General features: G+C 47.3%; 2 protein-coding genes across 2 annotated transcripts; both read left to right on the top strand.

Annotated features, from left to right (window-relative positions):
- The first annotated feature begins 15 nt into the window (after nucleotides 1–15).
- Nucleotides 16–2795, top strand: LOC120952079 (uncharacterized). Its single transcript, XM_040371195.2, has 7 exons — nucleotides 16–183; nucleotides 296–428; nucleotides 1134–1283; nucleotides 1360–1487; nucleotides 1561–1761; nucleotides 1937–2025; nucleotides 2112–2795. The coding sequence occupies exons 1-7, from the start codon at nucleotides 121–123 to the stop codon at nucleotides 2638–2640; spliced, it is 1293 nt and encodes a 430-aa protein (XP_040227129.2). The 5' UTR covers nucleotides 16–120; the 3' UTR covers nucleotides 2641–2795.
- Nucleotides 2796–3378: 583 nt separating this feature from the next.
- On the top strand, nucleotides 3379–10012 carry LOC120952084 (glycine cleavage system H protein). Its single transcript, XM_040371200.2, has 4 exons — nucleotides 3379–3952; nucleotides 9320–9399; nucleotides 9492–9687; nucleotides 9766–10012. The coding sequence occupies exons 1-4, from the start codon at nucleotides 3835–3837 to the stop codon at nucleotides 9861–9863; spliced, it is 492 nt and encodes a 163-aa protein (XP_040227134.2). The 5' UTR covers nucleotides 3379–3834; the 3' UTR covers nucleotides 9864–10012.
- The last annotated feature ends 324 nt before the right edge of the window (nucleotides 10013–10336 follow it).

Raw genomic sequence — 10336 nt, forward strand, 5'->3', positions numbered from 1 at the left:
GTGTGTTGAGAAAAAGGAAAAGAAAAAGGAAAGAAAAAAAAACTTAGTGTTTGTATACGCGATTACGCTAGTGTTTGCTTGGTAGGAGTGAAGAAATCCGTGACACGCTGCCATCCAAAAATGATGCTCCCAAGCTATAACGTCTTTCGGCCGTTTGCCATCTTTGCCGGTGTGTTTGGCATTGTAAGTGATCGTCGCTAACGGCTGTGGAAAGGTGGTGCTGGTGCTAATTAATCGTGATCCTAACTGAATGTGTTCCCTTTTTTTGTCTGTTTTTTGTTGTTTCACTTTAAAGTTTCAATCCCTCATATGGATCGGTTTCGCGATCACGGGCATCATCTCGTACTATTGCGATATAGATTTTTCAGGCCAATCGAGCACGATGGGCTCGCTGCTAACGCTTACCTTCTTTAACATCTACTTCCGCGGTGAGTAAACCCTGACGTAGCGGATGCGACCGACCGAGCGAAGAAGAAGCACCTATCTCGTGTCTAACGAGGTTTTGGGGCGTCGTATGATGAATCGCCTTGGGCAAGCAGACACCGTCCTTACGGTGCCTCGTTATCTAAATCGAAAGACACGATTAGGAAGAGGACGGTGTGTGGGAGGCCGGTGTGTGTGTGTGCAATCGGCCGCCCGGGCCAAAATGGTTCCGAAAACATAATTCCTTCCATACCCTGTTCCTTTGGGTGACATAAATTCTGAGTAATCGGTTACCGGAATCCTTAGGTTTTTTTTTTGGTTCGGAACCCTTCTTCTGTGGCACACTATCGATACGCGACCACGATAAATCGCGCGAACATGCAGATAAGATTTAATCTTTCAAATTAATCCCCGAGCCTCAGGCGCGGTACAGAACGATAAAAGAAACGGCACGATGACGAAGTCAGATTTATCGCTTCCCACACAAGGCTGGCAGGAATGTCTGTTTATGACCTCCTCCCGATAGAGTTGGAGGTCGAGTCATGCGTGAAACATTGAATTGAATATGTTAATGATGGTCTGGAAGAATGCCTACTGCCCGTTAAGCATAAGGCTAATTGGCAAAGAAACGGCTCGGTGCTCAAGTAGCGTAGTAAAACACTCAACAGACGCACTTATGTGCACTTAATCTTCAAACGACTTCCGTACAGGTACTTGCGTGCAGCAGAACATCCCACCGATTGACATGTCACTGGTACAGCCGCTCAATCTAATGCCCGCGGGCGACGTGCACGCGTTCGTGTGGGTCTACCTCATCATACATCTCTTCTGGGGCATCAGCTCGCTGACGCTGCTCACAAGTAAGCTCAGCTTTGTTCAGGAAAAAGAGCTCCAAACCAGTGACCATCGCTTCTCACCCCAAAATCTCCTTTGCAGATGCACGGCACAAGTATGTGCGCTACATAAATGTGTTCCTGTACATCTGGATCATCATCACCATGATCATCAGCGTGCTCGATCTGGCACTGGGCATACTGTTTGCAATCGATTACGATACGATTGTTGTAAGTGGTCGCTAAAAGCTTACTCTTTCCCTTCCAAATTCAATTGAACATGTTTACTTGCTACCTGCTCCAGCGTGCACTGTTCGAGTATCCGTTCGACATGGGGCAGGTGCTACCGGCGGTCCAGGTGCTGGCCACGGCCGCGCACGTCTCCGGCATCATGATGGTGATGGCATTCCGCGGCTGGATCCTCTGGATTGTCAACGTGTCGCTCGCGATCTTCATGTTCACGCAAACGTTTAAGATATACGACTACAATCAGATGCGCCGCAAGGTAAGCAAAGGCCACGCGCGATTGGCTCTGATAAAGCATCAAAGCCACCCGACTTAACACACGCCCGTGCGATCCGTCCACCTTTATCGGTGATCAATCATCGGGTGTAGACGGCGGTACACAGCGATTTATATTTCATACCTCTGTTTCTCTGTCGTTCGGGGTTTGCTTGCAGCAAAAGTCCACCGGTGGCACGGCAAACGGAGGCTACGTGCCGGAGGGTGATACGATGCGACGGCCACCCATCGATGCGTACGATATGAGGTGAGTGTTTGTTGCACGCCCTGCCGTCTGCTTTCTTCCGTATTCTCCCGTCCTACTGCTTCTTCTCCCACCACATATCCCTTTAGTCAACCCCGCACGCAGTCGTTCGCCCAGCCGGTCGTGTCCGAGTACCGGCGCCCACTGGAACGTATCAGCGAGGCACCGATTCAGGTAGAGTCGCCCGTCCCACCGCAGCAGGACTGGAGCCAGCAGCAGCGGTCCTTCGAGCCAAAGCCAACCGTCGTCGTGAGCCGTACGCTCGAGCCCCTGGCCAGACCGCAATCGAACGAACCGGAGGAACGTCCGACAGTCGACAATCGTCCCATCCCACCGCCACCCCCGCCAAAGAACTTCATGAACACGGTGGTCCGACGGGACGTGGCGGCGGCAAAGGTAGCGCGCGAGCTTAACTATCGCAACAGCTTCAACGTGAACAACAGTGGCATTGCCGCGGTCAATTTGCGTCCCACCGGGCTGAACCTTACCAACCCGGGACCGCTCGGCGGGGAGACGGATCTGCCGACGCCCAACTACAGCCCGCCGATGCCGCGCACCAATCCGTTCGAAAACCGGCCACCGTTGCGATCGGTGCTGCGAAATTCGCGTTTCCAGTAGGGAGTGTTTCTATGCTTAGGGCTTTCATGCACAGTACTATAACCCCCCTTAGTCGATAAGTAGACAGATAGGAATGAATAAAGCGGACTGGGAGTGGGTTATTTTCTCTCCCTCTCTCTCTCGCTCTCTGTATGTTTCACACGCACAACCCAATACGCTGCCCTAGTTAAAAGTGAAAAGTGTCTACAAGCGATTGTTTTGATTCGAATCGAGAACGGCCACAATCTTCTTGCGATTTCCAGCACCAGCAACGAAAGCGAGATTACGGTTTACGGAAGCCGGGGAGCTGGCAGCTCGGTAGGGGATAGTGGAGAGCGCACAGCGGCACAACCATTCACGATGCAGTTCACGCGGGTCAATGTCGAGCTGGTGTCCGCGCAACCGCGCTGATAATCGTCGCAAACGCAACCACCGCTTAACCCGTTCCTGCGCGTGATTAATGCGTAAAAATCATAGCTTTTTGAAGCACAAAAGGTAATGGGAAGATTTGACCTTTTTTTTAAAGTTTGCAAAATACACTAAGCAGCATGTTGCAAACTTTAAATTTTAAATAAATTTTAAAATAACAAAAATCACGTTTTAGCATTCTTTGCGGTTATACGCAATACGAAATTAAGTGCGCAAAAAACGACCGTTGGCGCTACCATGTGACGGGCCTACCCGCGCAACAACAGAGTCACCCTGTGCCGAATCCCTGTGCTTTGACAACAACACAAACTTCCACGAGCGGTTGACGTTCCGCTCCGCTCCCAACACTTTCGTAACTTATCGCAAACCAACGTTTCACCGGCCAGAGCTGCTGCTGCGGGTGTGTAAATAAACTTACCAGCAAAAACGGCCCAGCGATAGGCGGCCCACACGGCCCTCCGTCTTCGTGCGAGCTGTTTTGTGAGTGAAAATCATCATCACCATCATCACCGGGCACCGTTGTCGATAGAGTACGGCGCTGCTCTCTGTTCCACCACCGGCCGAGGCCAACATACGTATCGCTGATAACCGGCAGCCCCTCCGGGGTCAATCGGTACACAGCCGCCATTACCAGCACTAATCGCGCCCGGCCATCGCAGCAGCAGGGTGGAACGTACCCGTCCGCCGGAGCAGTCCACCAGTGAGCGTGCCGGGTTCAGTCCGTTCGGTTCCATACGTGCGTTACGATCCCCGCAATAGAGACATAAAGTTTGTCGGCCCATCAAGATGGTGTTATGTCACGTTCGTGCGACAGTGCGGTTAGGCAGCTTCGTGGCCAAGGCCAGCGCGCAAAGCTGGACCCTGCGGGCCCGTCCGTTCAGCATCAGCAGTGTGGCGCTGAAAGGTAAATGAAGATATAAGTTTTCCTCTGCAGTGTGTGTGTGTGTGTGATTGGGGGTGTGAAAATTGTGTTTTCCAGAACGGGTTCATCGTACCCGGTCCCCTTGCGGGGTGTGGGAAAAGGCTGTGAGGATGTGTTACGAAGAGAAGAATCACAACAAAACACCGGCCCTTTTTGTATCGTGTGCAGAGTGACCAGAAATACCGATTTATCTGTATTCCTACCGATTTTTTATATGCCTACCGATTCACAGATGACCGCCCTAAAACTACCGATTTTCCATTTATCCTACCGAGAATCACAGATATTTGATTTTTCAGTAGTGCAAAAACTGTGTGGAAACCAAAACACGCTCGCGGCTCTGCGTAATTCCGTGTATTTCCAACCGTCTCCCCCTGCTTCTACATGCCCCTCGTCTGAAAGTCGCACACTTTTTCATTCTCTTTGCTAGCAGGATAATCATTCCAATAATTGATTAAATTTAAATTGTTGCGTTCTGAACAGTGCTCCTGCCGAAATCTGCCAATATAATCTGGCCACACTGGTCCGCAGGTCAGGCGAGCTTTTTGGCGGCCACCGTCGCAAAACCGTCGCAAAACGTCAAAACCGGCGTCGCATGTACTGCAAACCGACGTCGCCAGCGAGCGAAACTCGCAACGATTTCGAGGCGCTGGCGACGGTCGTTTTTGACGTTTTGCGACGGTTGTTGACCTTTCGAGTGAGCTTTTGCCCTGCGGTCCAGTGTGGTCAGATTATATTGGCAGATTTCGGCAGGAGCACTGTTGAGAACGCAACCATTTAACCGTCTTGTGTACGACCAAAAAACTTTACGTAATCGTACAACTGCCTACCCGGGTAGGCCATACAATTTGTATGGAAGAATGCTGTTTTTTGTGAATAAAAGAGTATATCTTTTGAATTTGTAGTAAGATTTGAATGAAAACTGTCTTATAGGTTCATAATAATGTTTTATAACATATCGTTGTAAAATTAGAATTTTAAAAATCCTATCAATATTTTTTTTAATCAAAAATGTGCAGTAACTCCAACACCCCAACCGGCCTTGCCGCATGTTTTAAGTGGATGCTTATGTCTTTTTCTTTTCTTTCAAATGTTGTATTACAGTTGTGTACAGTTAAATTTTATTGCATGATGTGTAACAATATTTTGAAATTAACACTGAAATCATCTCTTTTAAAATGATACCAACCACTACAGGCAAACGAAATATAATTGGCTGAAAGTTAACACATACATTCATACTTTTGTCATAGTGTTACTGCCGAATAGGAATGGGTGTTTTGGAGTGCACCAATGGCACCCACGGCTCCAGAGCCAGATCTACACCAACAGCTCCAGAGCCGGACCCGCACCAACAGCTCCGGAGCCGGCTCCGTACCAACAGCTCGGAGCCGGCGGCGAATCAATGGCTCCAGAGCCGGCGATGAATCAACGGCTCCGGACCAACGGCTCTGGACTAACGTTTCAATAGTTTTATGTTTTTATACTTAAATGTTTTTATACTTAAATATTTTATTACACTACAACATACAACATACAAAATAAATAAGATACACAATACACTTTAAAATAACAAGTGCGGTGGCCGCGCACCAGCCGCACCGAGCGCCCCTGCCGAAAGCTCCTGCTCGATCGGCTCGCAAACACACTCTAACTGTGCGCTCGGCACACACTAAGCCTTGCGCTGCTTAGTGTGTGCGACAGTGTGCGTGACACACTGTCGTCCCCCTGGACGTTGACCGGTGGCAGCGCAACTGCCACGGCAAGTCCAGGGGTCGGCACGGTTGCCCACAACAAATAGAGACGGCATTGTATGATAGCGTATAAAACGAATCTATCATCTCGCAAGTGTAGAATATAACACCCGATGTGATTGTGTGATTGTTGAACAATGTTCAAAACTTATCGATTTTTTTATAGATTCCTTTCAACATTATTTACTCAGCTAATTATGGATATTCCTGTTTTAAAAAAATATTTAAAATGATTGTTTTGGTGCAATCTGTAAAAACCGGCTCCGGAGCCGTGAATGTGGAGTAGTAGGTGCGGAGCCGACTCCGGAGCAGCTGGAGCGGAGTCAGCTTCGGAGCCGTGGGTGCAGAGCCTGCTCCGTTGGATTGGAGTGGAGGAGGTTCCGAAGTTGTCTGGAGCCGGTCGGAGCCAGTTTTTAATAAAACTGATTTTTGTGTTTCGGACTGGTGCACAATTGAGGATACTAAAGGATACACGCGGCTCTTCTGTATCAATCACTATATTCTAATATAAATAATATACAGTAGAACGTCGATTATCCGGGGGCGGATTAACCGGCGGGCGGCTTACCCGGCGCTCTAGCACCAATCGAACACGACATCGAACATGAAAAATGTATGGGATTTGACATGTTTGTCTTGTTTGTTTGTTTGTGTCTGACAGTGCACCTCCATATGATTATATGGGTTTGTTCGTGTCGGATGTCGTGTTCGATTGCTGCTAGAGCGCCGCCTTAACCGTGCGCATAAATGTGACAGCTGTTCAAACGTACAGTGAACATTTGCTGCGATTGTCAAGTGGGCAACCAGTTTTTTGTGCAGCTCTGTAGTGTCTAGTGGTGTTTTCGAAATTTATTTTTGTTCGTGAACAGTTGTTCATGAACAACAACCAATAGTTATTGATTAAAATAATATTCTACTAACGATTTATCGATTGATTCAAGGTGAATTAATCATAAAACTAGTGGATTATTTATTTTTTATATGAATTTGACATTTCTTAGACCATTATCCGCGCAAATCGATTAACCGGCAAACGCCCGGTCCCGAGCTGCCCGGATAATCGACGTTCCACTGTATATGCTACAAGACTGTTGTGTGCGTCGGGTCGCAGCCTATGATCGAGTGCGAACCCTCGGTAGCCCGATCGCTCCCGAAGCCCTTAACGGCCATTCGGACGTCGGATGCTGTCAGTTCCACGACAGCATCGAGTCGCGGTTACACTGCACTGTTTCTGTACACAACACAGATGAGTATATTTTATAGATCGTCAACATATATGTTTATACAACAAGCAAAACAATTGAAAAATGTATATAACTTTTGAAAGAAACGTAAGTAAAACTTAGAAAAAGACTATTCATCCACTTAAAACATGCGGCAAGGCCGGTTGGGGTGTTGGAGTTAGGCTCGTGTCTGTGCTCCATCGGATGCGATTTTATCGGAAGGTCTGTCAAAATTTTATATGAGATTTGACAGATAACGTCGGACGTGTGATTTCGTCGTACGACGGAATCAAAAATTTTTGATTTCGTCGGACGCCGCATCCGATTTTATCTGTCAAACTAAATGTGTGGTGTTTTGTAGGAACAATCTCAACTTAATTTTTCATAATCGTTTTATTATTAAAATCATCCCAATAATCGCAATATTATACGAAAAAGCGTTTGACAGCACGTGCGATAAAATCGCATGCAATGGAGCACAGACACGTGCCTTACTGCACATTTTTGATTAAAAAAAATATTGATAGGATTTTTAAAATTCTAATTTTACAACCATATGTTATAAAACATTATTATGAACCTATAAGACAGTTTTCATTCAAATCTTACAACAAATTCAAAAGATATACTCTTTTAATCACAAAAAACATCATTCTTCCATACAAATTGTATGGCCTACCCGGGTAGGCGGTTGTACGATTACGTAAAGTTTTTTGGTCGTACACAAGACGGTTAAATGGTTGCGTTCTCAACAGTGCTCCTGCCGAAATCTGCCAATATAATCTGGTCACACTGGCCCGCAGGGCAAAAGCTCACTCGAAAGGTCAACAACCGTCGCAAAACGTCAAAAACGACCGTCGCCAGCAAAGTGGGTTTATTATACAGGTGGGCTTATCCCGAACAAATTGACAGCCGTACTGTAGAAAAATGAAAACGAAATGACAGGAGGGGATTCGATCATTTGTTGATGTATGCGTGTGAATTCCAATGGCTATTTTGGATGATGTGTCGTAGTGTGGGTGAAAAACTACGTATCACAATCGAATCCCCTCCTGTCATTCGTTCGTCCAATATGGCCTTCCCGCCAAACCTATAAGCCCACCTAGTCCCTATACCCACTTTGGTCGCCAGCGCCTCGAAATCGTTGCGAGTTTCGCTCGCTGGCGACGTCGGTTTGCAGTACATGCGACGCCGGTTTTGACGTTTTGCGACGGTTTTGCGACGGTGGCCGCCAAAAGCTCGCCTTGCCCTGTGGGCAAAGTGACCAGAAATAACGATGTATATATATTTGGGTTTGAAGGAAAAAATCTCAATTTTTTGTAATCATTGAACGATGAAACTCAGCCAAACAATCAAATCAATCTAAATAATCCAGCGAGAATCAAATTACAGCACGTACGATAAAATCGTATCCACAGGAGCACTGCAGTGGCCCTAAGCGGTCGCGTGGAGCCCCAAGAAAAAGAACTTGCCACCACTGAGAAAAAAGAATGAGCATCTTAGTTATCCTTTGGTTTAGAATTCCTAGTACTATTTTCAGATCAACACTTCAGAAAGACATTTGTGTAACCGCTGAACCAAATCTAATCCATATCTTTAGTAAAGGATGCATATTCATTTGAAATGGAACTTTAATTTTGCGCATTAATACCCCCCCCCCCCCCCCCAATCACGCTTAACACTTCTTTCGCTTTCACTTCTTTCAACTCGAGTTAAGTTTCGAGTTTTAACCTACCGAAAACTACCGAAAAAATTTTGATGCGCCTACCGAAAACCACCAAAATAATCTGGCCACACTGATCGTGTGTGGATACGGTCCACCTGTCAAACGCATATCGTGCACAGGGTGACACACGTATCGGAAACGTCAAACAGTTGCTATAAAATTCAAATGACCTTTGGGTGGCGGTTGAAAAAACGGCGAAGATGGTTCAATAAGGTCGTAAACGAAAACCGAATCGCAAAATCCTTTTCAAAAATGTTTGTATCACCTTTAAACATAAGAAAACTCACTCCAGAACCTTCCCGCTCATGTTCGCGATCACAATGGCCCCCGAAATGTCGCCCAGCCTTGCGGTGGTGGTGGATTGCATGAGCCAGCGGCATGATTTCGTCAGCCTAAAAACTTGTGCACGAACTGTTGACAACGAAACGCGTGATTGATTCGGTAATCGGCAGTGTTGTGTGGTGATTGGGCAATGGGGTGCGCTAAAGCATGAACTCCCGGAATACCAGACCCATTTGAGGGTCATTTGCCCGATAAGCGAAAGCCATTGAATTGTTGTACGAACGATCGAGTGCGATCGTGTGCCGATCGTGGCGAAAACTGCGTGCCGCTAATCCATTATCTGTACCATTTCCCTTTCCCTCAGAGCGTCTTTTCACGGACAAGCATGAATGGGTGTCGGTGGACGGTGATGTGGGCACGGTTGGCATTTCGAACTTTGCACAGGTAATTATCTCCTTCCCGGGGGGAGTCAATCGGTGTTGTAATCAGCGCCTTCATTGACCTTTTCTTGTTTGCGTGCCGTTTCCGTTTTGCAGGAGGCCCTCGGTGATGTGGTGTTCGCACAGCTGCCCGATCCCGGAACCAAACTATCGCAGAAGGACGAGTGTGGCGCACTGGAGAGTGTGAAGGCGGCGAGCGAAATCTACTCACCCGTTTCCGGTGAGGTGACGGTGAAAAATGGTGCCGTAGAGGAGACGCCCGGTCTGGTGAACTCATCCTGCTACGAAAATGGTACGTGTGTGTGATTGGGCGCAGCGTGCCAACGCGCTATGGGATGAAAAACTCATCTCTTTTTCCGCTTTTCCGTAGGTTGGCTGTTCAAGCTGAAGCTCACCAAACCGGACGAGCTGTCGAAGCTGATGAGCGAAGAGCAGTATACGGAGTTTTTGAAAACTGCTGACCATTAGAGAAGTGTGCCGCCGACCACGTGTGTACATGCGGCGTGTGCCCGTTTACTGTTTTTACTCTACCTTTAAGTTTCTACCGTAATGCCAATAACTAGTGTGCGAGTGTTTGATTTTGGGAAATAAATGAAACATTCTCTGTGAGTAACTAATCGATGATTAATACTGGCGCTCGACCAAAATCGCAAAGTGTTGAAAGAGTATGAGGATAAAACCACAAAACAGATGACAAACGTCTCGTAACATTTCAGTAACTGTGACAGAATTTATTTGTAACGCAGGTTCTTGTTTTGAATCGTCATTCTGCACATTGGAGAGCATACAGACTAGAAACAAGGCTAGCAGCATTTAGTGCTGCTGCTGGCAGGGACACTCCGGCTTGACGACGGCCACCTCCTCCGTTTGGTACTTGCGGCAGCTGCTGCACTCACCGTACGGGTAGCCATAGTACGGGAAGCCGTCGTTCGGGGACGGCT

This window comes from Anopheles coluzzii, chromosome 2 (assembly GCF_943734685.1).
Source record: "Anopheles coluzzii chromosome 2, AcolN3, whole genome shotgun sequence".
Classification (NCBI taxonomy): domain Eukaryota; kingdom Metazoa; phylum Arthropoda; class Insecta; order Diptera; family Culicidae; genus Anopheles; species Anopheles coluzzii.